Source organism: Aquarana catesbeiana, linkage group LG01 (assembly GCF_042186555.1).
Source record: "Aquarana catesbeiana isolate 2022-GZ linkage group LG01, ASM4218655v1, whole genome shotgun sequence".
Classification (NCBI taxonomy): domain Eukaryota; kingdom Metazoa; phylum Chordata; class Amphibia; order Anura; family Ranidae; genus Aquarana; species Aquarana catesbeiana.
Window position 1 is genome coordinate 201,011,794 of NC_133324.1, and position 27,383 is coordinate 201,039,176.

The window sequence follows — 27,383 nt, forward strand, 5'->3', positions numbered from 1 at the left end:
AGACAGGGTTTCCTTGTATATGGAATTCAAACACTGCATGGCATTGTTTACTAGACAGTCTAGTGGGGAGAGGATTCCGGGAAGTGGTCAATTTATTGTGGTACTCCCTGCCATTTTGTCTCTAATACTTTTCAGCAAGTAATTTTAAAATTTGGATTTTTTTGTCTCCTGTCTGGACATAGTCTCAGAAGGAAGAGGTTACTGCGTCACACTTCCCAGATTACATGTTTCCACCAGCCTTGCTGCATTCCAGTAGCTGTCTTCTACAGAAACAGAGCCACAAGAACTTGATCAGTGCCTGATTACAGCACCTTCTACAAACATGCAAAACCCCATCGATTTCTCACTCCTGAACTGTGAGGACTCCACTGAGAATCCAATTACTAGCAATGGTGCAAGGAAATACAGAATACTGCTCAGGTTGATAGCTTTTCCCTTGCCCTGGAGACCAAGCAGATTTGTATGCCACTATGTCTGCATTCTTTGATAAACTTTACGCTTCTAGAACATCCCCTGACCTTATGAGGTACACTGGTTTTGTGCCAAATCGCAGCCCGAAATCGCAAAAAGTAGTACAGAAACTACTTCTTGAAATTGGTGCGGTACCGCAAACGCAGTGTCGAACCGATTAGGACGGTGCAATTGCTGCCAATTTGACATGTTAAATCGCATGTCAAATCATACCAATGTGAACCAGGGCACAAACCCAAAAAGGAAAATTGACAATATCGTTGCTTAATGGTCCTTAACCAAATGCCCACCATATAACTTACATAATACAGCAGCAGAGCAGCTCACTGCATTGGCTCATGTAGCTAGTACGTGACCCGTGCGTGCTCTCGCCAGCCCAGCTGTGCTGTTATTTATCACAGCACATGCCGATCACCGGGTCTCAGGCCAGTGATTGACGGCTGGCACCCAGTGAGCGGCTCTGAGCTTCACCTAACACAGCTCTGTGAACGTAAACAACACAGAGCTTTGTTCAGTGACGGTATCTCGCTGTTTGGCCTGAGTCCATGCCAACGGACCTTATTTTGTACAGTAAATGTTTATGGGGAACTGTGTCAAATGCTTTTGCAAAATCCAGATACACCACGTCTACGGGCCTTCCTTTATCTAGATGGCAACTCACCTCCTCATAGAAGGTTAATAGATTGTTTTGGCAAGAACGATTCATCATGAATCCATGCTGATTACTACTAATGATATCGTTCTCGTTTCTAAAATCTTGTATATAGTCCCTTATCATCCCCTCCAAGAGCTCGCATACTATTGATGTTAGGCTAACTGGTCTGTAATTCCCAGGGATGTATTTTGGGCCCTTTTTAAATATTGGTGCTACATTGGCTTTTTTCCAATCACATGGTACCATTCCAGTCAGTAAACTGTCAGTAAAAATTAGGAGCAATGGTTCTGCAATTACTTGACTGAGTTCCCCAAGTACCCTCGGATGCAAGCCATCTGGTCCCGGTGATTTATTAATGTTACGTTTCCCAAGTCTAATTTTAATTCTGTCCTCTGTTAACCATGGAGGTGCTCCCTGTGATGTGTCATAAGGATAAACAAGTCTGAATGCTGATGGTGATCCCTCAACCTCATATTTTTTGAAGGCCTTTTCCTTTGCTTTTATATGCGTTTTTACATTGGAGTCAAGCCATCCAGGGCTTTTGTTTGCTCTTTTAAATTTATTACCCAATGGGATGCATTGGCTAATGCCCTTATTTAATATGCTCTTGAGGCCTCTTTCACACTGAGGTGCTTCTAAACTGCCAGTAAAACACTGAGAACTTTTGAAGAGCTTTTCAGGCGCCTTTTGAAGAGCTTTTTAGGCTCTTTTGAAGAGCTTTCCATTCATTTCAATGGAGAGGGGTGTTTTTTTCACTGCCCTGCCAGTGCACTGCCCAAGTGTGAAAGCATTCATTGATTTTAATGAAAATAGGTTTTCATGAGCTTTTCAGGCTTTTTTAGTGTGAAATGGGTCTAAAGCACACCCATCTCTCCTCCGTTTTCTTTGTTCCTAAGATTTTATCCCAATTCATGCCTTCTAACAAGGTTCGTAGTTTGGGGAAGTTGGCTCTTTTGAAATTCAGTGTCTTTGTACTCCCCTAAGGCCCCTTTCACACTGGGGCGGGGGTGCATCAGCTGTACCGTGAATTTTGCGGCGCTATTTGGCCAATAGCGGGGTGCTTTTACCCCCCGTTAGCGGCCGAAAAAGGGTTAAAATCACCACATAGCATTGCCGCAGCAGTGCTATGCCGGCGGTATAGCCGCGCTGCCCATTCATTTTAATGGGCAGAAGCGGTGTATACACTGCTCTTTCACCGCTCCAAAGATGCAGCTTGCAGGAGTTTTTTTAACGTCCGCACCGCTCCAGTGTGAAAGCACTCGGGCACACTGGAGAGACGGGAGCAACGCTTTACTGGCGCTATCCAGGCGCTATTTTTAGCACTGGGTAGCACCTGTAAAGCGCCTCAGTGTGAAAGAGGTCTTATGTTTCCTATTTGTGTGATTTATACTGAAGCCAATTGACCTGCGATAGCTGTTTCCAAATTTGCCCCGTATTTCCACATCCTTGATCAAGTCTGTATTGTTGGTAATCATTAGATCCAAAACAACCCTTTAGTATCACTTTAACTGATAAGGCCTCATGTACACTGCTGCTGGTAAACGGAGCTTTAGGAGCAGTTGGGTGGTTTTTTTTCTGCTGCCCCTGAATTCTCCTCTGTTATCTAATCGGTACATGTACACGGGGTCGTTTCTAGGCAGTTGCGTTTAGAAGCATTTTTTGGAAAGCAAAAAAAATGCATTCAGGACGGATGTTTAGAGGCATTTGAAACGCCAAATGTCTGTAACAGCTTGTAAATGCGGTAACTTGTGTTTAGCCGCGTTTTGTTTACAGGCATTTTTAATGGAGATACATTTTTGACTATTTACAAAAAAAAACGCTTCTAAATGCGGAAAATCTGACATTTTTAAACGTGGGTTACTATCTGTCAAATTCAATCGGAGAGGTTTTAAAACATTCCGTGTACATTAGGCCTAGAGGCAGAGAGCACAGGAAGTTATCAGCTTATGAGAATTCTGGCACAAGATGAATTTTTTTTTTTTTTTTGCACTTGGTGAAAAAATATTATGAAACGTTTTCAATGGTATGTTTACCAGACCAATGGAGTGCAAATATTCATTGTTAGATTTTACATACGCTGTAACTTCTCTGCTATATATATATATATATATATATATATATATATATATATATATATATATAGATATATATATTTTTTTTTTTTTTATTATTACCTCTTGGTTATAATAGATGTAGCATTCTGCTGTGACCACAGTTTTTTATAGATCTGTATGCTGACATATATACATTTTATATATGTTGGCATAAGTGAAAAACCTTACTCATCATCGTTAACAAGTTATCTCCTTTAGGCCTCTTGCACACGATACTCCTGTTTTGAGCATCAACTTTTTCAGACTTAATAATTTTTTTTGTATTTTTCGCGCAAATGCGTTTGCATAATTGTCGGAAGCTTGTTTCCGGATTGACAATGTCAATGGACAAATCTGTGTGCATTTGCACGAATGAGGCATGAATTACTGACCAAAAATGCAGATTTTTCAATGTTTTTTTTTTACTGAAGAATACACGGCGCTTGTTTACAGGCTTGTGTGTATAGGCACATTACAATTAATGGGCTGTATTTTAGCTCAGTAATAAGCTTTTCTGGGCATTTTTTTTAAGCTGCAGTGTGCAAGAGGCCTTAGAGAATGTACTTTAAAAATTTTATTTTAATGTTTATGGATTTTAAAGTGGTAGTACTTTATTTTTTTTATTTTTTACTACCACTTTAAACTGTTTTAAACCATTGTCCTATGTATAAAAATCACTACACGACAAAGTATGAGCACAGCAAAATCATCCTCCTTGGTTGCATGGGTCTCATGGAAACGGACTAAACTGTGTGTGTTAATTTGCTGCTTGAGTTGTTGATCTCTGTAAACAGGCTATTCCTAGCAGATTGTAAATTGAAGAGAAAGGGAGCATAAAGCTCCACCTGCTAACTATACAGAAGACAACATATTTATATGCTGTATACTGTATTTCATATTTGCCTGATTATATATTTGTGTTGTGTCCATCATAAAAGAAAATCTGTAAAAAAAAAAAAAAAGACACGCATTCCCTTTATAATGGATGCTAAAAATAAGTTGTGTTTTGCTCACATTTTTAGGAATAACTTCATTAATTCGCTTGCTGAATTCTGCTGGAGAGGAAGCTCAGCCAGGGCTCACTATTCTTCTTTGTGAAATTCTGACTGCTGTCTACTTGAGCTTATTCAGTCATGGACTAGCCACTCACTCCAGCCAGGAATTATTCTGTGTCGTTGCTCATCCTCTGAATGACAAGATGTGGTCTGCGGTTTATGGAGGAGGAGCACGAATCCCGTGCAGGGGGCAGATGCCTGTTAAACCTGTCACAGGTTGGTCTTCTTTTTAATTCATCTGTTTATCATTGTGCCAGAAATGTTTAACTAAGAATGTTTCAGTAATGTCTTCTGTATTTCTTTATGCACATCAGTATTAACTAGCATAACAACCTACTTGCTTGCTGTACTTAATAAATGTAATCTCTCTCTTCTAACCCCTTTAGTGAACCCTTTGAGGTTTACACAGTGTTTACATATGTTAGAAGGTTTTTGGTAGAATGTTTAAATCAAAAAGCACAATCCAATTTTATTAACTATCTCCAATCTAATAATTATTTTGAGGGTAAATGCACTTCGTGTTTGAAATCCTATGCCCATAAAAAATGTTACTCTATTAAAGCACTTTGGGGATAATATGCTTGGCTGTAGGATTTAACAGGGAACCTGTCGGGACAGCTGTTGAATTTTATATCTGAAGCTTCCTTTAAAATCGAGTCTTCCATTGCCCCAGATTGGTGTTGGTTCTTGGCGCCACTTGTGCAACAACTTTTCTATTAAGCTGTCCGCCTCAGAATTAGCACTTCCAGGATTCCGCAGTGGGAGGCATGGTTATAATAAATAATGACGGGTTCCCTTTATAATACAATTAAGATACAATCAGATGAAGTGATATTAGGGCCGAAACAACTATTTTCATAATCGATTAATCGGCCAGCCGATTAGTTGGCCTGCATACAGAATGCATTATGGAGAATTATGGCTGCTCTGTGAAAACATTCTTAAAATGATTTTTTTTTTTTTTAAGGAAGACCTTGTTTTTGTATGGCCAGCATAAGTGACAGGCGCAGGTAGCTTTTATCAAGCCACCTGCCTATGACAAGTGAGTCTGTCATACATACACTTCTCTATAAAAATCGAAAAAACTGTCTTTAATTTTTTTTTTTTCTTTAAATAAAAAATGTGATCTTTGAGTCTATTTACCAGATTCAACCTCTAATAGTATATACACTATATCTCTTCTGTCTGTTATCTATATTTAATACTACATATAGATATTTAAGAAGAAATTGCCTTTTATTTTAAACTTTACATATTAACTAAATTATACACCAGACTTTTGTTTAAGGTTATTATCTGATTAATCGAAACAATAATCGGCCAACTAATCGATTATGAAAATAATCGTTAGTTGCAGCCCTAAGTGATATACAGATCTGGACTTGTAAAAGTTAGCTTGGCCAAGTCTTTACCCATATCACAAACATTTCAAAGGACCAACAGGGATACTGACTGGGGAGGCCAAGCTCAACTTTTGTTACAGATTTATGGCAAAGCCCTTCCACTGTGAAATGCATGTTTGAATCGCCTAAAATGAGCTTTTGTGCACAATAAACCTTCTAAACCATGCAAGTACATCAGTCATCACACTTTCTTGCATAGGTAATCATACACTTTGTTGGATCACCCAGGACTTTCTGTTGTAGGAATTTTTAAACCGCCTCTGTGGTTGAGAGCATGGGTCTGTCCACTCTTATTTGCTGTACCTCACTATCCGCCCATAACTGTGTGTGCATATGTGAGGTAGATGAGGCATTTGACTACTGGAGTTGGATGAATTGTGTGTAATATAGCAATTCTGGGGGGCTCTGCAAAATGTGTGATTATTAAAGCAAGCCCTTCTGGGCGCTGCTCTGAGTCTGCTAACCAGGTAAGCACACGTTCACTATAATCTTACACTTAAAATTATTAAGAAAGAAAGCTAACAGTTTTTGAATTATGGTTATTTAACAGGTATTGCATAAACTAAGGGTGAGCTTTCAGTACATGTATAATATAAACATATACAGCTCAGTACATTTGAGAAGATGGTTTTAGAAGTACGTTAGTTATTTACGCTCACAGCAACTGAATGGAGGCCTTCATCTTTATTCTGCAGTGTTCTACTGAGTGGTGCAGCTTTCTGGTAGTCTGAATATCATTTTCCTAAAGTATGGAGATGTGTTATTGTTAATAAAAGTGTATTGTGACGAATTAACTGCTTAGCATCAAGGGTAGCAAACCAACATCTTTATTAAAATGAGGTGGTCAGTCTGAATACCCAGACTTCTTATAAGTACCACTCCCTAATGTGTTTTGTTAAAACCCTTGACAGCCCATCATATGCTCTGAACTCTTTTTCTCTTCTTTGTTTTGGCAGGGAAATACTTTTCTATTCCCAGCCCTCATCAGGTAGTTGTGTTCTCCATGGAATGTGTTGGCTTTACCAAAGCCCTTACTGCCATCACTACTCATAGTCCTCCCAGCCCTGCAGGCAAGGACTTAGATTTTAGCTGGGGCCTTAACCTGATTTTGCTTACTAAGAAAACAGACCAGCATTAGAGTGGTTTTACATTATTTTAAGTTTTACTTTTTTTGTCATAAGGCTGCATTTTTGTAATCTTTCCATGGATTTCTAATTGTTGATTTAAACAAAGAGCCTTGAGTTGTGATATTGAATGATGTTAGGTACTCAGTACCAGTATGGCTTAGTAAGTTCATGTTTACATTTTATACTGTATTCAGTTGTGAAAATCCAACTTAATCTTACTATGGATTACCTCAGCTGGACTTTCCTGAGGTTGAAACAGAAATGTATTTGTCGAGTACTAAAAGAGAAGAATACAATGTTCAGGTAATTCTATACATTAAAACGTGTTTGGCAGAAACTGTTAGAAATCCATGGACTCTTGCTTGATGTGCTCTTTATTAAATCCTTACTAACATTCAGTTTGAAAAGCTTTATGCTTGGGATATTGTGTATATTTTTTGATGTTGCATTTTTTTTTTCTTTTAAGTCTAAGTTTTGCTTGGGGTTGCAGTATGACCAAGCTTTCCTCTCCTTTAAAAGTTTTCTTGTTAATGTCTTTGTCCTCATTTTAGTACAGATAATAGAAATTATATGGATATAACCCCTCAGGGTTTATTGACCCACTAGCTGATCTGAACATGTTACTTTCATAAGCAGTAGTGTACAACATATATTAGCAGCATATTAATACTAGCATGGGTATTGGTGAACTCTGTACCTGCTGTAGTTGTATTAAATTTAGTTTTAATTTATTTTACAATATTAAACACATATGCAAATATTCAAAAGTGAAGGAAGAGAGATTCTATAGTGTGTAAAGTTTGGTGGGAAGATGATTTCAAAAGCTGTTTAGCCAACTAAGGTGCAATGATACCTAGTTTCAGATGGTTTGGGCATTTTGTGAAACCAGTGTAGGAATGAAAGAAAATGTTTGTACAGTAAGTTTCTCAAATGTTCTTTGAAAATCAAAGTAATAATATTTTAAAAAATGAGTGTGTAACTGATGCAAAGAGCCGGACTCAAAGGGTGTGCACTAAAAAAACCCATTTTACATGCATTATTAATATTAAAGAGGCGCTCCAGGCTCCTGCAGAAAAAAAATAAGTCTGCAGCTACAAATATTGTAGCTGCTGACTTTTAATATTAGGACAATTACCTGTCCACCAATCCAGAGGTGTCTAAACCCAAGCTGATTTTTCATACAGCTATAAGGTGCTGCTGCAATTTCCACTAAGGGAAATTGGCAGTGAAGCCTTGCGGCTTCACAGCCGATTCCCTAGTGCGCATGCGTGAGGCGTGCTGCCTTCTCTGATTGGACTGGCTCTGGGGGAAGGAGGAGGGGTGTTGACCTGTCATAACCAGAGTACTTCTACTCCCCTCTCCCCACCAAAAGGAGCCAAATGTGGCAGTGGTGCCACGGGGGGAGGCAGACAAGCAGAGCTTCCCCATTTGGGTGTAGCTCCGCTTTAACTTATAAAATATTCTCAACTTAAACCTAAACCAAAGTTATAGTCTAAAATCACATCACATGGTCCTGCTACCCTGCTTTCTATTTTAAAAGCCGAAACCTTAAGTATGAGGAGTATTGCTATTGATGCTTATATAGTCACGTGGTGTAGTCGTATGACATTTGCGGAAAATTTGTGCTTCCAAATATTTATTAGACACAATAGATTAGGTTTCTGTGCGGTCAGTCAGCCTCTATGGGCAGGGGGCATACATTGCACATTAAAACCCACAGTGGCACCAGAGGTGACACAATTACTGCCAAGTTATTGTGGCGCTGCCACTATAGCACATATGAACAATTACCTAGTTTGTGGCAAGGTTTACCACCTAATATATCAAGAATTCTGCATTCATAGCAATAATGTGAAATGAGAGGGTTAGGGTTTCTACAGATGAACATTTTTCATTGACTTTCACTTAAAGTGTGAAATAAGTTCAAGTGATGTGCACCTGTGTTCACTTCTGGGTTTCAGCCATGTGAACATCTACTTTGTATTTATGGTCAGCACTGTACGACATTCACGTTTTAAACTGGTGTAGAATGGAAGGATAACATCTTGTAAACGCAGATAAATCATGAGGAAAATATACAACTAAAGGAAAAACCCTTTTCTCAAGGTAACAGACAGCACAGACTGATTTAAATCACATAAATCTATACACTTCCTTTTTGGGTAAAATTCTGTTTGTGCATTTTGAGAGTCACATGCTTCAAATAATAGTAACCAACATATGTATAACACATACCCTTTGTATAGCCAAACAAGGGCTAATATGAATAAACACATACCATTGCAGCAGAGCTCTGGATGCTGGTCAGTAGGACACACTGTACTGAAGGTGTGCATTTTAAAAGGTGAAGCCATCCTAGGCTCCAAGAACATAAAGTCGCTACTCTGCACCACCCACTTGTGATCTGACCAGTGAATGGTAACATTTCCTCTCAAACAACAAAAAGAGGGTGCACTGACCTAGTGCATTACAAAAATAACAATTTACTAGGAATACGAAAGCAATGTAATCTACTTACAAACTTCAAATTCCTAACAAATTGTTACTTGGTAATGCACTAGGTCAGTGCACCATCTTTTTTTTGTTGTTGCTATAGTACAGGTGAGTGCGCCCACGGTCCTGTGAGGGCAGCAACACCTTCGGCACCATATTTACTTGCCAGCCAAGCAGAAAAGTGTTACACATCGCCAGCGCCACACCTAAGCTTAGGAGGTTATTACTACAATTTTAAAATTTCCACTCAGCTGGGCCTCTATTGTCATTCTATTGAACATTCTGGCAAACCTAGCGAAATAAATTCAAGTAATATAGGGGCAAAATAGTGCTTTTTAGTGCATATAGTTTCTCATATTGGCAAAGAACACACAGCCAGAAACATTGGTGTATTATGTGGTCGATGGGTTAAGAGCTGTATGTGCACCCTTTAGGGAGATTCACCCTCTCTATATTTTCTGCTTACTGTTCTCATCAGAAGTGTAAGGGCCCATTCACCCCTGAGCGTTTTCAGCTCATCTCAAAAGTTCCAAACCACCAAGCAAAATCCCATTCATTAAATGGCCCCTGAGCATTCTGTTGCCTGAAGCAAAACGCCTTTTTTTCTGCATTTTACATTGGTGACCTTTTGACCTGTACAAAATCATAGCAAAAATCAGTGGAAGGGGGGCACTAGTTCTGGTGACAACCAGGGATTCCCTAACTTTGGAGGGATTTCTTCTCACTTCCTGTTTTGGCTATCCCCAATGGGACGCAAATGGCAAAAAAACTGACAGTGGTTAGAGTGGTGTAAATCTTTTACTCTATCCAAAATGGAAAAAAACTGTTTTGCCCATAGTTCTACTTTAACCACTTGCTGTCTGTCATTTTTTTTTTATATTTCACATACATGTTAAAATCAGCATTTTATGCTAGAAAATTACTTAGGACCATCAAACAATACATATTCTCTGAAAGCAGAGACCCTGGAGAATGAAACGGTCACTGTTTTTATGTCACACAATACTTTAATGTAGTACATAAAATGTAACTTTTAAGGAAAGATATCCTAAATTAAATTTCATTGTATATGCAAACTCAATGTAGAACCCAATTTTTTGGAAACACATAAAAGATGACATTGCATCAAGTAAACAGACTAAAAATGTGCACATGCCCGTGGAATGGCAACAAACTACAGTATCCAAAATTTTTCATAGTTAAAATGGATGTAAACCTGATGTATGAAATTTGAGCTAAGCTCTTATATTTGTCGTTTTTTTTCTCATCTCTCTCCAAAGCCTTAAAGTGGGGTTCCACCCAAAAAACAAAAATACCTGGAAAAATTCTTTAAAAAAAAACAAAAAAAACATTTGGATATTTTTTTTTTTTTTTTTTTTTTACTTACCTCTAAATGCCTGTTGCTAGGTGGTCCCTCGTAGTCTGCCTGTAACTCTGCCTGGGCTGGTGACATCACTTCCCCCCAGGCACAGGAAGGGCTCCGCTCTGCTCCCTCCCTCCTGTCAATCATCTGGGACCCATTATAGGTCCCAGGTGATTGAGCGGCCAATCACAGTGCGCGGCTCGCGCATGCGCAGTGGGTGCCAGGCTGTGAAGCACAGCCTGGCGCCCACAGTTGAAATGCCGGCGCCGACGAGCGAAGGGGGGGGACGAGCGGGGCTTCGATCCCCCGCATCGCTGGACCCAGGGACAGGTAAGTGTCCAATTAAAAGTCAGCAGCTGCAGTATTTGTAGCTGCTGACTTTTAATTTTTTTTTTTTTTTTGACGGCCCCCCTGGGTGGAACTCCTCTTTAAGTCCCATCTTTCTGCTGCTTCATTCTTCAGTTATCAGCATGATAACTTCTGACATGTTCTCCGGCACACAAGATAAAAGCAGCTGGAAATTTGTGTCGGGGAGGGAACTTAGAAATAGATTAGCAGAAAGCTTGTTTATTCACACCACAATTCTGCAAGTTCCTTCGTTCCCCTGCCTATGTGGAGGGGGGTGTGTGCCTTCCCTCCAATCAGCTGTCACACAGCGTATGCCAAGAATCCACACCCAGTGCTGAACAGGAAGTAAAAAATCTATAACACAATGTGCACTTTCTAAAGAATATAGCAAGCTGAAGACAGCAGATATACATGTAAAACTTATGTAGGGAGATTTGTTTTTCTCTGTGCATCATCTGAGTATAGGTGAGGGTTTACATCCACTTTAAAGCTTTAACCAGCTCCCGCGGGTATACGACATCCTCCCAGTAACAACGCTCGTGCACATCACCGATTCTGGTAGGAAGACATTGGCTCTTTACCATGTGTTCAGCTGTGTCCAATCTCAGTTGATCCCATGTAAAAAAAATGCCAGTTATCGGTATTTTCTTTCCTCAGCGCTGCCGTTGTGTGAGGAAAGGAAAGCTGATAAGTGGCTTTCTGTGACGGGATATTTACACTAATAATCAGGGCACTACTAATCAGGGTTACTACTAACTAGGACAGCCGCTTCTTTGTTAGTATTAATGAGGTGTTAATGTACAGATACTCTACCGATACGTACTGGTAAGTGGTAATGTGAAAAAAAACAGGGCTTTATGTGGTGGTATGTGCACATTACAAATATTGTGCAATGATATGGTTTACCATGAAAACATACAAATCATAATGATTCTTAATATGGAGACTTCTGGATGTCCTGAACACACTGAAATATATATATATATTTCTCTTGGTCACCATGTAAGAATCAAGATGTATGTGCATGTTAATGTACATGTACCCTCATGTTTTTTTTGTTTTTTTTGTTTTTTTTCTTATACCTCCAGAGCCATGCAAATTATTAGATCCCAACCAGAGCTGTGAGAAAAATCCCACCCTCCTTTTAGATCAGCTCGTGTGATAGACGCAGTGTTCTGTCTATCACACGAGCTGAGCTAGGAGGAGGGCGGGACTTTTCTCACAGCGCGGCCAAAGTTCTCACACTCGGCTCTGAGAGACACAGTGGGAGATGCCCGCAGACTGTGTAATCCAGGCACAGGCACTGACTACAGTAAGGCTGCGATTATGGGCACGGCGAGGCTGCGATTATGGGCACGGCGAGGCTGCGATTATCGGCACGGTAAGTGTGAGATTATGGGCATTATGGGCACGGTAAGGCTGTGTTTAGGACGTGTGATGTCCTAGCCATGCCCCGCTATGTCCGGCTTCGGCCGTTGCCATAACAACGATGCTAAATCAGCGAAAAGTAGTTGGATCTGTATGAGCGTTATAATCGAAATTAGTCGATTAATCGATTTTTAAAAAATTGATTAATCGAACACGAAAATTTTAATCAGTAACAGCCCTAATTTACATTACTATTATATTAATAATTTTTTTGCTGATTTAATGAAAATTTTAAGATGAACTCTGGGCAGAAATAAAAACAATTTGCAAATGACTGCAGTTTAATAAAAATAAAAAAAATAAAGTACTTTTTAAATGCACCTAGTGTAAGTACCTAAACATGTCTTGATATCCATATCCACCAGGTGAAAAGCCCTATTTTTCAATACCTAGACTGGAGCAGAGGGATGACCTTCCTTTGTTTTTGTTTTTTTTTCAGCGTACTGACTTTTTTTTTTTCCTGAGCAAGGTAGGGGTGCATCAGGGTCCTGCCACAGTGTAGGTTCCCAACTGGCTGTGCTGTCCAGCAGGGGTGTCTGAATCATAAAATAGGCTATAGAACATTAAAACATGTTTAAATTGTGCTTTAAGCTGCTCATCTGGAGATTAGTATTAAATGGTATGCATAATCAAAACTTTTTTTTCCAGTTTTGGATAGAATAAGGAAGGGTTAAACCCCTGGCAGGTTTTTGTTTTTGTTTTGTTTTTTGTGTGCCACTGGGGAGATTTCCTTAACTTTCCGTCCTGAAGACAACAGAAAATTAAGGGAAACCTCAACAGTGAGGGAAGTTTCTCATCTAAGACATTTCCCCATTGGATGATTTACCCTCACCTCTTGCTCTGGTGACCACCTAAAATGTATTTTGGTCACCATGGCAAATGGAAAGGGTGAATCTTCCCCGCAGCAATACAGACGGCAATAAAACCTGACAGAGGGTCTTTACCTCTTACCATTCTATCAAAACAAACACGTTTTGCCTTTACATACATTTTAATGTCTTTCTTACCAAAGTTGTCTACACTGTAATAACACTTTTCTGTTTTGAATATTTGTTAAAGGGTTGCTTCCATTTTATTTAATCTATTTAACAGGACAGCCTGCACTCTACAGTACACACTATCACAGTTTCTTTTGCAGTCTGTAACTTTTAATAGCATAACATAGATGTTTTGGAGTTCTTTCCCCTTATTATAGTTAATAGCTTTAACTGACCAATACACTTTTTATGTTTGGCATGTGCATGCAGTTTGGGCATGTTTTTAAATTGATTTTAAAGTTATTCAAATGCAAAATATGTTTTGTATGTGTTCACCTTTTTTTTCTGAAGGTAAGTTGCTTCCAGTTGGCATATTTCAAATGGAACATTGATCAAGAATGCGTTTGCAGTGTGTTAAAGTTGTCATTTTCTATTCTTATCATATTAATTCAAAACAAAATACTTGAATATCAGACACACAGCCTTTAGGCAATGTGTGTTTGCTGTTCTGAGTGTTGTCAGTTTTATTATAGCATTTGCTTCCCATATCCATATATGTCTCATTCATTGCAGTTGTGGTATCCCCTTCCATAGAGGAAAGTGACCAGATTAAACGCATCAAATCTTCTACAATACTTCAGTCCAAAGAAAGTCCATCTGCCTTTGCTTCACCAGTATTGGAACAGGGGTCCTCGATTTTCCGGGAAAAATTCATCCCTCCTGAGCTCAGCATCTGGGATTACTTTATAGCCAAGGTACCTGTAACGAAGGTGGTGGTACAGTGTTTTGTGTTCTTTCAGTGTTTAGTGGAGGCATTTGCCACCAGAGTACCAAGGACAAAAAAGCCAGTGTTTATTTGCACTTGGCCTTTATTTTGGTTTTGTGAAAAGTACTGTCTGCTATATAGTACACTCTAGAGTGCAATAGGAAACATAAAAAAAAAAATGGTCTGCACACATTTTTTACCATTTTGCATCTGAGCAGCATAAATATGTCTGTCACTTTCAAAAAGTCAAAGGAGGTTAGCTCCTGCATTTTGTACAGAATTATTTAACCCTTTGAGTGCTGGCAATGTTAATTTGGTGGTGGAACACTGTCTTGTATATAGCCTGCCAGCTGAGCACAATCATGCCTTGCTTCATAGAAAATTAACATACATGTGAGCTTCAGCATCATTGTGCGGTTACTCCAGTCTTCATTCATATCCTTTGTCCTCCTCAGTATTCGATGCCAACTAAAATATCAAAAGTCTTATAGGAAGCTAAAATGTTTTTGATCAACATTTTAAAGTAGTTGTAAAGGTAGAAGGTTTTTTTTTGTTTTTTATCTTAATGCATTATATGCATTAAGATAAAAAGCCTTCTGTGTGCACCAGCCCCCCTAATACTTACATGAGCCCCATCTAATTCCAGCGATGTTGAACGAGAGGCCCCGCTGTCCAGGACTCCCCTCCTCATTGCCTGAGGCAGCGGTGTGGCACCATTGGCTCCCGCTGCTGTCAAAGTCGGTGAGCCAATGACGAGAGAAAGGGGGTGGGGCCACGGCTCCGTGACTGAATAGACACAGGGAGATTCGTCTGGGCTTGGGTGCCCCCATAGAAAGATGCTTGCTGTGGGGGCACTCAACAGGAGGGAGAGGCCAGGAGCACCAAAGAGGGACCCCTTGGAAGAGGAGGATCTGGGCTGATCTGTGCAAAACCATTGCACAGAGCAGCTAAGTATAACATGTTTGTTATTTTTATCTAAAAATAAATTAGACTTTAATAGCACTTTAATCCTTTTGCTACCGTTTTTATTTTTTTACCACTTGCCCGCTGGGCACTTAAACACCCTTCTTAACCAGACCAATTTTCAGCTTCCGTTGCTCTCACATTTTAAATGACAATTACTCAGTCATGCAACACTGTACCCAGACGACATTTTGTCCTTTTTTTTTTCACACAAATAGAGCTTTCTTTTGGTGGTATTTATTCACCACTGTTATTTTTTTTGTGCTATAAATGAAAGGCCAAAAATTTTTAAAAACATGCATTTTTCCTCATTTCTGTTATAAAATTTAGCAAATTAGTAATATTTCTCCTTAAATTTTGGCCAAAATTTATACTGCTGCATATCTTTGGTAACAATAGCCTAAATAAGTGCATATTATTTGGTCTGTAAAAGTTTTAGTCTACAAGCTATGATACCAATCGCTGAAAGTTGATCACACCTGATGTACTGACGTCCGTCATCTAATTTCTTGAGACACTAACCAGCCAGGAAAGTACAAATACCCCCCAAATTACCTCTTTTTAGAAAGTAGACAGCCCAAGGTATTTAGTACGAGGCATGGTGAGTTTTTTGAAGTTGTTATTTTTCCCACAGTTCTTTGCAAAATTATTTTTTTCTTTTTTTTTTTCTCACAAAATTGTCATAAGTTATTTCTCACACACAGCATATGTATACCACAAATTACACCCTAAATACATTCTGTTGCTACTCCTGTGTATGGCAATACCACATGTTAGACTTTTACACAGCCTGGCCACATACAGAGGCCCAACGTGCAAGGACCACCATCAGATGTTCTAGGGACATAAATTTACACATATCATTTCTAGACTACCTCTTACACTTTTGAAGGCCCTGGCACACCAGGACAGTGGAAAGGCCTAAAAAATTACCCAATTTTGGCAAGTAAACACCCCAACGTATATTCTATGAGGCATAATGAGTCTCTTGAACATGTAATTTTTTTCCACAAGTTTTTGGAAAACGTGCAAAGAAAATGAAACCGCTTTTTTTTGTTTGTTTTATTTACACAAAGTTGTCCATTTATAAGATATTTATTTTTTTACACAAAGTTGTCCATTTATAAGATTTTTCTAACACATAGCATGTACATAGCAAAAATTACACCACAAAATATCTTCTGATTATATGCCTGAGTATGGCGATGTGTGAGTCTTTTACACAGCCTAGCTACATACAGAGGCCCAACATGCAGGGAGCACAGCACCATCAGGTGTTCTAGGGACATACAATTGAAATCTAATTTGACTACCTATCACACTTTTGTGAGGCACTGATGGGCACTGTAGTGGCGAGGATATGGCACGGGTGAGCACTAATGTTAGGGCATGCAGGTGCAATAAATAACCCAATTTTTATGTAAAAGATAAGGTTGCGTGAAGTGAATAAGGTACAAAACGTGTCAAACCTTAAAGTTGTGCATCAAAAATGATTGAAAAAAATAAATAAAAATTAAATATTCATGATCCACTCCAGTAACAAAGTGCAAACAGATGCTAAATCGAAGTGCCAAAGTGCAAATCATAATAAACAAAGTCCAAAAAACTGATAAGTGCTGAGAATATCCACTTAAAAGGTCATCGTGATGTTTCTCCAAGTTTATATGGATAGCCACCAAAGTGTTCATATATTTTCACTCCCTGGATTTCACCAAAGTGCAAAGATCCACCACCAGTGAGAGTATAAGCACGCTTACCAGAAAATATGGACCCAGATAACATTGGACAATGAGTCAACCAAGCCGGTTTGGTAAAAAATCACCAAGGCCCCTTTCACACTGGGGTGGCGTCGGCGGTAAAACAGCGCTATTTTTAGCACCGATTTACCGTCGCTTTAGTGGCGGTATTCGGCTGCTAGCGGGGCGGTTTTACCCCCCTGCTAGCGGCCGAGAAAGGGTTAAAACCCGGCGGTATAGCCGTGCTGCCCCATTGATTTCAATGGGCATGAGCGGTGTATACACCGCTCCTTCACTGCTTCAAAGATGCTGCTAGCAGGACTTTTTTTACCGTCCTGCCAACACACCGCTCCAGTGTAAAAGCCCTCGGGCTTTCACATTGGAGACACATGAGCGGCTTTTTCAGGGTGCTTTGCAGGCGCTATTTTTGGCACTGTAGCGCCTGCAAAGCGCCCCAGTGTGAAAGGGGTCCAAGGGTAAATTTCATCTGTACATTGTCAAGGAGCACCTCCAAATCTTCCAAAAGGGCTCAATATTAAAGGACACTTCAATTCAATGTCCCATTCCATAGATACATGTGAAGACATATCAAGCATCCACACATAGTGTAAAACCATATTTTAAGATTTATTAAAAAGTATAGAACACTTACACAGAACATGAGGAAACATCGCTGTTAAATTAATCAAACAACAGATGTGATCATAGAAGATAGGTATGTAGCACACAATGGCCTTGATAGGGACTCGACCGATGCGTTTTATCAAATTTAACATCATCTGGGGTAAGAGTCCCTTCGGTCAACGCATTTATAAAGAAAAAATACCCAATGAAAATTCATGTAACGATTTATATGTAAAATGATCCTAAATTACCATAGCGCCCGATACCCGATGAAAAATGGCGCCGGATGTGCACTCCAAGCCTCATTTCCACTACCATCGGGGAGGTTGCGCATGCGCCACTAAAAGTGATGTCAGACGCAACATACCGAGTCATTCCCTAGAAGACGGAACTGGGCATGTGCCCTAATCCGAGAAGGCATCCGCACAGAAACCAATCCTTGCTTTGAATAGCGACTTCCTATTATGAAGAATGGTTTAAACATACACACAGTATCATTCTAAAAACGTAAGAGGCAAAAATATCTCATTGGTAAATTAAAACTATGCTTGATTTCCATTAAAAATACAAGTGCAAGGCGACAGAACCGTGATTAAAAGTATATTGAAAAAATCATCAAAAATAGGAAAAAAAGTGTTAATAAAATGGAATGCACATAAAAAATCCCGCCGAGGCTCCCATTGTAAAGCGACTAAAAGCAATGTGGAGAAAAAGGGGGGGAAACCCTTTTATATATAATAATCCGTTGCACAATTTATGTCAGTTGTGAATTGCTAGCAGATTTTTACAGTCTATTAGCGCACTTCTTCCTGTTTAGAACTTAGAAAAAAAAGAAAAGAAAAGTATGGGTTTGGCTTTTTTTTACCTAATCATACTTACCTAGGTAGTCCGTTGCTGCATCTCTCCCCCAGCGTGTTTGAACGGAGAACTGAGCCATCGGTTCTCACAGATCCGCGAGAAGAGAGCTGCTGCCTGTCAGTCAGCCGCTCTCCTGCTCTGCTCCCACACGCTCGCTGGAGAGTTGAGCTGTGGAGGGGTGGGGAGCGGCTGTCTCAGAGGCTCGCTGAGAAAGCCATCAGTCTAGGCACCTGGTGGATCCAGACTTCCAGAGTCGGGATGATGCGGTGCCTGGACTGATCTGGGGTTACCACTAATGGTACTAAAATTTAACCCCGAGCCACACGCGGGAATACCGCCAGGAGGGTTAAAGTGGATGTAAACCCAGAGCATCATGATCAGATAGCAATGTGAGTGGAACGCTACCCTCCTGCTGCCGATTACCAGTCCGATAACACCTGGGAGAACATGTGAACACCCATGCTCAGAAATTTGAAGCGTGGGAGTCTTTGGGAGCTGGATGGGCTGTGCTTGTGCCTGTGCCTGTACCTGTGTCAGTGGTTGTGCCTGGAGCTGAAGGTGCCCGGAGCTAAGAGATCTGTGCTGGGGGGATTGGCGAGGAGACATATCAGTTCCCTGGATCGCGATCGTGAAAGCCTGCGACTGCTGCGATGTCCTGGCTTGATCATCTGCCCGCTCTTCCGTGTCTGCCATTATCCGCTGCTGATGTCCCTGGTTATGATGTGTGATGTGGAGGTATGAGTAGAGCTGATTAAGGCCCAAACAGAGCTCTAAACGGAGCATTTGTGAAGTCTGAGCCAATGGGAGAACCTTGTACTGGAGTGGGGGAGTATATGGAGGAATACATGTGGTGACTGAACTCTACATTTTTTTTCTACTCTCATTGTAGTCTCCTGATTTCCTTTATTTTTATACCTACTTTTATACTCACTGCTGGAAGATCTAGCGTGGTAGGTCTGCTGTGCTCGGTGGTAAGCACTCTGGATATAATTTCCTCCCTTTTTATGCATCCAGGAATATAAATTATATGCTTATAGTGGAACCTGTGATTTGTGAATCTTTGATATAAGCAGACTAACACTAAAATACTATGTAGTATGTGCACATGAAATAATCACTAGGGGGGGAGAGATTGAAGTTGCAGTGGAGATACCTTTCGCCAACTCTTTTTTTTGTATGTCTTATTTACCATGCATCACGGCATCTTTAAGCTTTAAAGGACAGAATAAGTGATTATTCAAACCATTCACAGTTACATAGCATATAGAGACACAGGACTGTGTTGGGGTTTGGAAAATTTGTGCAAATTTGAAATTTTTTATGTAAAAACTCAGCTCAGGTATAAGCGATAATGAGGAGGAATAAAATGGATGGGACAATGTTAGGCCCAGGAGCTGAAGATGGACTTCGATCACAGCAGAAAGAAGCAGCTTTGGGCGCAGCAGAGAAATTACAAGGGTTTCTATATAACTCCACTTTAGATTAATCTGTTTCTCCTAAACAATACTCAACCCCTACACCCCCTGCACTTTCAGAGGACAAGCGGGATAACCTTGGACGGTACAAAGTTAATACTAATATAGAGGCACAAGGTAATGGCCAAGAAGGAGAGATGGCACAGGAGGAGGGAGATAATACTACTATTAAATTCTACTGGCATTCCATCTAGAAATTTTCAAAATGTGCAACAAGTTCAGATTGAAGAGCCAACATTGAAAGATGTGTTTAAAGAGGTTCAAATAAACAATGCTACACTATCTTTTTTGACAAATCAGTTTCAACAGATGTGTGGGGAGATCACTATTATTCGCCAAAATATGCAAAAAGTGCAAGAGCGCACTACAGCGGTAGAAAGTCGAGTTGGTAATATCGAGGACACAATGCCACTTATGCAAAGAGATCTCAAAGCGGCAGGCCTCCGGTTAAAGCAACATGCTAATCATATTGACGATTTTGAAAATAGATTGCGAAGAAATTATTTAAGATTGATCAGCTTCCCAGAGTGTACAGAAGGGAATAACATTGTAGAATTTATGGAGCAATGGCTGCTAAAATTTTTTGAAAATAATTTTTTCTCCCTTTTTTTTTTTTTTTTTTCCATTGAGCGAGCACACAGGATCTCGTTTAGACCACCTCCTCCTATTATTATTAAGATGCTGCATTATAAAGGCAGAGATACAATTCTGGCTATGGCTCGAATAAAAGGAAATGTGAAAATAAATGGATCAAAAATGTCATTTTATCCAGATTACTCTTTGGAAGTGCAGAAAATGAGAGCTCAATATTCAGAGGTCAAAAAGCGACTTCTCAATCTGCAACTGACCTACACGATGTTGTATTCAGCGAAGCTAAGGATTGTAGCTAGAGATAAAACAATTTTTCTCAAGGCTGCCACTATCTGGCTAGATAAGAATGAGCATCTACCACTACCTCATCAGGAAAAGATATTCAAGGAAAAATGACACTATATAAATATGAAAATGTTCCCTATTTGACTGGCTGGGGGCAGTGGAGGGAGTGGCTGGCTGTCGCTATCTTTAATTTTTTTGGTTCTGCACCCACCACCCCCCTCCTCACCTATTGTTGGGTTGAGAGTGATGGTGGATGAGGGACTGCTACAGGGTTTTTTTTTTCCTCCCTCTGTTTTTCCCCTGGGGAAAATGTTTTATTTTTTTGGGAGTGGCTTGGGTTTGTGTGTGTGGTGTGTTTTTTTTTTTTTTTTTTCTGTCTGGGCCTACACATAAATACTACCAAATTAATGTTGATTAGGTTGGTGGGGTTTGTTTGGGTTTTGTACGGCCTCCACTGTTATTGGTGTGATATTCCTTTTCTCTCTCTTTTTTTGGGTTTTGGAGATATCTGTTCAAAAGAGCCAACTTCCCTAAACTACAAACCTTGCTAAAAGGCATAAATTGGGATAAAATATTAGGAACAAAGAATACAGAGGAGAGATGGGTTTGCTTTAAGAGCATATTAAATAAGGGCATTAGCCAATGTATCCCATTGGGTAATAAATTTAAAAGAGCGAACAAACATCCTGGATGGCTTAACTCCAATGTAAAAATGCATATAAAAGCAAAGGAGAAGGCCTTCAAAAAATACAAGGTTGAGGGATCATCCACAGCATTCAGAATTTATAAAGAATGCAATAAGAAATGTAAGGGTGCAATTAGGATGGCTAAGATAGAACATGAAAGACACATAGCGGAGGAGAGCAAAAAAAATCCCAAGAAATTCTTTAAGTATGTAAACAGTAAAAAAGGGAGGACAGACCATATTGGCCCCATAAAGAATGAGGAAGGACATCTGGTTACAAAGGATGGGGAGATGGCAGAGGTATTGAATTTATTCTTCTCCTCAGTATTCACGAGTGAATCGGGGGGCTTCAGTAACCAAAACTGCAGTGTTTATCCTCATGACACAACACAGGAAGCACCTACATGGTTAACAGAGGACGGAATTAAAATTAGACTTGAGAAACTTAACATTAATAAATCACCGGGACCAGATGGCTTGCATCCGAGGGTACTTAGGGAACTCAGTCAGGTGATTGCCAGACCGTTGTTCCTAATTTTTACAGACAGTCTATTGACTGGAATGGTGCCAGCTGATTGGAGAAAAGCCAATGTAGCACCAATATTTAAAAAGGGCCCAAAAAACATCCCTGGGAATTACAGACCAGTTAGCCTAACATCAATAGTATGTAAACTCTTGGAGGGGATGATAAGGGACTATATACAAGATTTTAGTAATAAGAATGATATCATTAGCAGTAATCAGCATGGATTCATGAAGAATCGTTCTTGCCAAACCAATCTATTAACCTTCTATGAGGAGGTGAGTTGCCATCTAGATAAAGGAAGGCCCGTAGACGTGGTGTATCTGGATTTTGCAAAAGCATTTGACACAGTTCCCCATAAACGTTTACTGTACAAAATAAGGTGCGTTGGCATGGACCATAGGGTGAGTACATGGATTGAAAACTGGCTACAAGGGCGTGTTCAGAGGGTGGTGATAAATGGGGAGTACTCAGAATGGTCAGGGGTGGGTAGTGGGGTCCCCCAGGGTTCTGTGCTGGGACCAATCCTATTTAATTTGTTCATAAATGACCTGGAGGATGGGATAAACAGTTCCATCTCTGTATTTGCAGACGATACTAAGCTAAGCAGGGCAATAACTTCTCCGCAGGATGTGGAAATCTTGCAAAAAGACCTGAACAAATTAATGGGGTGGGCGACTACATGGCAAATGAGGTTCAATGTAGAAAAATGTAAAATAATGCATTTGGGTGTCAAAAATATGAATGCAATCTATACACTGGGGGGAGAACCTCTGGGGGAATCTAGGATGGAAAAGGACTTGGGGGTCCTAGTGGATGATAGGCTCAGCAACGGCATGCAATGCCAAGCTGCTGCTAATAAAGCAAACAGAATATTGGCATGCATTAAAAGGGGGATCAACTGCAGAGATAAAACGATAATTCTCCCGCTCTACAAGACTCTGGTCCGCCCGCACCTGGAGTATGCTGTCCAGTTCTGGGCACCAGTCCTCAGGAGGGACGTACTGGAAATGGAGCGAGTACAAAGAAGGGCAACAAAGCTAATAAAGGGTCTGGAGGATCTTAGTTATGAGGAAAGGTTGCGAGCACTGAACTTATTCTCTCTGGAGAAGAGACGCTTGAGAGGGGATATGATTTCAATTTACAAATACTGTACTGGTGACCCCACAATAGGGATAAAACTTTTTCGCAGAAGAGAGTTTAATAAGACTCGTGGCCACTCATTGCAATTAGAGGAAAAGAGGTTTAACCTTAAACTACGTAGAGGGTTCTTTACTGTAAGAGCGGCAAGGATGTGGAATTCCCTTCCACAGGCGGTGGTCTCAGCGGGGAGCATTGATAGCTTCAAGAAACTATTAGATAATCACCTGAATGACCGCAATATACAGGGATATGTAATGTAATACTGACACATAATCACACACATAGGTTGGACTTGATGGACTTGTGTCTTTTTTCAACCTCACCTACTATGTAACTATGTTTGGAGTCTGGTTCTTTTCCATTGTTATGATGGCGATCCTTTTATTCTTTGAAAAATGGGGACTGAAAGAACCAGTAAAAAGGAGAGATTTTTTTTTTTTTTTTGCAATGTAATTTGCAATATAATTTGTCAATTGCTTTGCTGCAGGAAACGCATCTTACACAGAACACAATATCAATATTACAGAACTAGAGGTACCCTATACAATATCATTCGGTATACTCCACATATGCTAGAGGTACCAGTATATTAATATTATCAAAAATTCTACTTTCCTGCAGGAAGGCATTGATAGACCCACAGGGCAGATTTGTTTTATTGGTTTGCACATTATTTTCAGCGGTTTATATATTGGGCTCAGTCTATATCCCTCCGCCATATAGCCCAGAAGTGTTGTGCAAAATTGGGGAGTTTTTGGCAGAGCATGCTGGTATACCGTTATTGATAATGGGAGATTTTTATAACATTTGTAATCCAGCTATGTATCGCTTTCCAGCAGGCCAACGGGTAGAAACTCCATTTGCAATTTTCCTGTAGGAGGAACTGGGGCTTCAGGATATATGGAGGGTATTTAATCTTACAGTGCATGCTTATTCATGTTGCTCCTCTTCTTATGGATCACTATCCAGGATTGATTTAGTCCTGGGTACAGAACTAACTCTCCCATTTGTCTGGGATGTGCAGTATCTAGCAAGGAATGTCTCAGACTATTCACCAATTTCTTTGCTTTTTATAAGGATTAAACCCAGAATCAAATCGAATTGGAGAGTCAATGCTCAGTGGTTGCAGGTGCTGCCGTTGAACAGCCCCATGCGTCAATCTCTGGTCGATTTATAATGCAGATACTGCAACATCACAGGTGATCTGGGATACGATAAAAGCATTTTTAAGAGGAATACTAATACAAGCAATTAGTCGGTTTAACCACTTAAGGACTAGCCTCGTTTTGGATTTTAGGTGTTTACATGTTTAAAACAGGTTTTTTTGCTAGAAAATAACTTAGAACCCACAAACATTATATATTGCTTTTTTCTAAAACCCTAGAGAATAAAATTGCCTACTTTTTTTTTGCACCGTATTTGCGCAGAGGTCTTCTAAGCGCACTTTTTTTGGAAAAATTCACTTTTTTTAATAAAAAATAAGACAACAGTAAAGTTAGCCCATTTTTTTTATATTGTGAAATATAATGTTACGCCAAGTAAATTGATACCCAACATGTCACGCTTCAAAATTGCGCCCGCTCGTGGAATGGCGTCAAACTTTTACCCTTAAAAATCTCCATAGGCGACGTTTAAAAAAATTCTACAGGTTGCATGTTTTGCGATACAGAGAATTACTAGACCTATTGCTCTCGCTGTACCGGTCGCGGCGATACCTCACATGTGTGGTTTGACCAGCGTTTTCATATGCGGGCACTACTCACGTATGTGTTCGCTTCTGCGCGCAAGCTCGTCGGGACAGAGCGCTTTAAATGTTTTTTTTTTTTTTATTATTATTTATTTTAATTATTTTTTCACTGTTTTTTTAAAAAAAAAAAATTTGGATCACTTTTATTCCTATTACAAGGAATGTAAACATCCCTTGTAATAGAAAAAAAGTATGACAGGTCCTCTTAAATATGAGATCTGGGGTCAAAAAGTCCTCAGATCTCATATTTACACTAAAATGCAAAAAAAAAAAAAAAAAAGTCGTTTAAAAAAAAAAATGACCAAAAAAAAAAAAAAAATGCCTTTAAGACATATGGGCGGAGTTGACGTAATGACGTCGCTTCCGCCGTCCTATAGTATGGAGACAGGCGGGCGCCATCTTAGCCTCACTCGTCTCCATACCGAAGAACTGACAGGTCTCGATCACCTGCGCCGCTACCGACTGCTCCGGTAAGCGGCGGAGGGCGCGGGAGAGCGGCGGGAGGGGGGTGGCACCTCTCCCGACGCCGATAACGGTGATCTCGCGGCGAATCCGCCGCGGAGACCACCATTATCGGAAACATGACTGGCTCCTGTAAAGATGGATACCTCTGTTGTGGCAACAGCTGCTGCCGTTACCGAGATATCCCTCTTCAAAGTGCTGACGTATATGTACAGGATCCAGTCGGTAAGTGGTTAATAAAATCGAATGCAGAGTGGGAAACTTCCCTTGTAGTAGAAGTGTAACATAAATAATTTCATTATATCCAGAGCCCTACTTAAATCATTCTATATGGAAAGACACTCAATTTTTATATAAAAGGACAGTCCTGGAAAAAGCAGAACATGTTCCCCTATTTGTAAGGAATAGGTATTACGAGGAAGGGGAAAGGAATGGGAAAATGTTAGCTGTAATAGCCAAATCTCAGACTCGTTCAAATTATATCCCCACAGTATGTTTGCCAACAGGAAACATCTCACATAATCTGACGGGTATTATATCATCCTTTTTATCCTTTTATGGTGATTTATATAGGAGCAAGGTGACTTATAAACTGGACCAACTCTGAGACTTTCTCCGTCCCCTGGAAATACCCTCAATTTCTGCAGATAACAGAGAAAGACTTAATTCCCCACTCACATCGGAGGAAATAAAAGCCGTTTCAGTATCAGCTAGCGGTAAAGCGTCAGGTACTGATGGCTTGCCGCTGGAGATTTATAAGATCTATGGAGAAATACTGCTATCGGAATCCTTGAAAATGCTTAACCAGGCATTCAACACAGGTAGGCTTCCGGAATCAATGAATGAAGCAACTATTCTCCGTAATACCCAAACCAGATAAAGGTCAGTCACTGCCACGGTCTTATTGGCCAATCTCGTTGCTGAACTCAGATGTTAAGGTATTGGCAAGGGTCTTGGCCAATAGACTAAATACCGTTATAGGGAAATTGATACACCAGGTCAGACAGGTTTCATCCCAGGAAGGTCCACAGCAATAAATTTGAGGAAACTGTTTCTTAACCTGCAGATGACTCCTGATGATCTGGGAAAGAGCGGTTTTGTCCCTCGACACAGCAAAAGCGTTTGACTGCGTCGAGTGGACATATCTGTGGGAGATTTTGGAAAGATTTGGCCTGGGTGAAGGTTTTGTGAGGTGGATAAAATTATTATATCATACCCCTGAGCATATTTAGAGATTAATGGTACTATATCGAACTTTTATGCCCCTTGTTGTTTGCATTAGCAATAGAGCCCCTAGCAATAGCAATCAAACACCCCTAATTAAAGCGTTTAGGAGAGGAGAAAGGGAAGATAAACTTCCTATGCAGACGATGCTCTGCTGTTTCTGAGAGATCCAGATGAATCATTAGTTTCTGCTTTAACCCTGTTAGAGACCTTTGGCTCTTTCTTGGGTTTCAGCATTAACTGGGATAAATCCGTATTGATCCCACTAGATGAGATGTCTCCAATCCTACCACAGAAGGTAAATCAGATTAGAATAGCCACTTTTAGATTTAAGGCGAAGAGTAGAACATGGACTAAAATACCTTTTTATCTCTGGTGGGACATGCAAATTTGATTAAAATGTTCTGCGGCCCTCAGTTACTTTATATTCTACATAATTCTCTTATGTGGATTCCCCTTAAATGGCTTTTTAAAAAAAATAGATTCCCTGTTCCGTATCCTACTATGGAAGGGTAAAATTGCTAGAATTAAGCTTTCTACATTACAACTTCCCAAAGATAAGGGGGAACTTGCTATGCCAAATGCAAAGATGTACTTTATTGCTTCTCAACTGCAACAGATGGTGGGATGGGGCAATGTAGACAGGATGGACCCAATTTCAATTTAAAAAATGCAATGTATAGACATTTCAGTTTATACCCCTCTATGGCAAAATATAAAGTATAAGGAGATAAACTGGAAAAGGATCTGGGATTCAATATATTGACCAATTATACTCTGATGGGGTTCTAAAAACATATCAAGAATGAATATCCCCCCCCCCCCAACACTTTTTTTTCAGTATTTACAATTAAGACATGCTTTACACATCCAATTTAAAGGAAAGAA

General features: G+C 39.9%; 1 protein-coding gene across 2 annotated transcripts in view; it reads left to right on the forward strand.

The window, feature by feature from the left end:
• Positions 1-27,383, forward strand: part of DMXL1 (Dmx like 1) — a 268,508-nt gene that overhangs the window by 176,215 nt on the left and 64,910 nt on the right. The window contains exons 28-30 of one of the 2 annotated variants that reach the window (XM_073624666.1): positions 4,242-4,490; positions 6,634-6,747; positions 13,987-14,168. In XM_073624666.1, coding sequence (XP_073480767.1) covers positions 4,242-4,490; positions 6,634-6,747; positions 13,987-14,168 — 545 coding nt within the window. The remainder of the gene's footprint in view (positions 1-4,241; positions 4,491-6,633; positions 6,748-13,986; positions 14,169-27,383) is intronic. The other variant, XM_073624667.1, reaches the window with a different exon arrangement.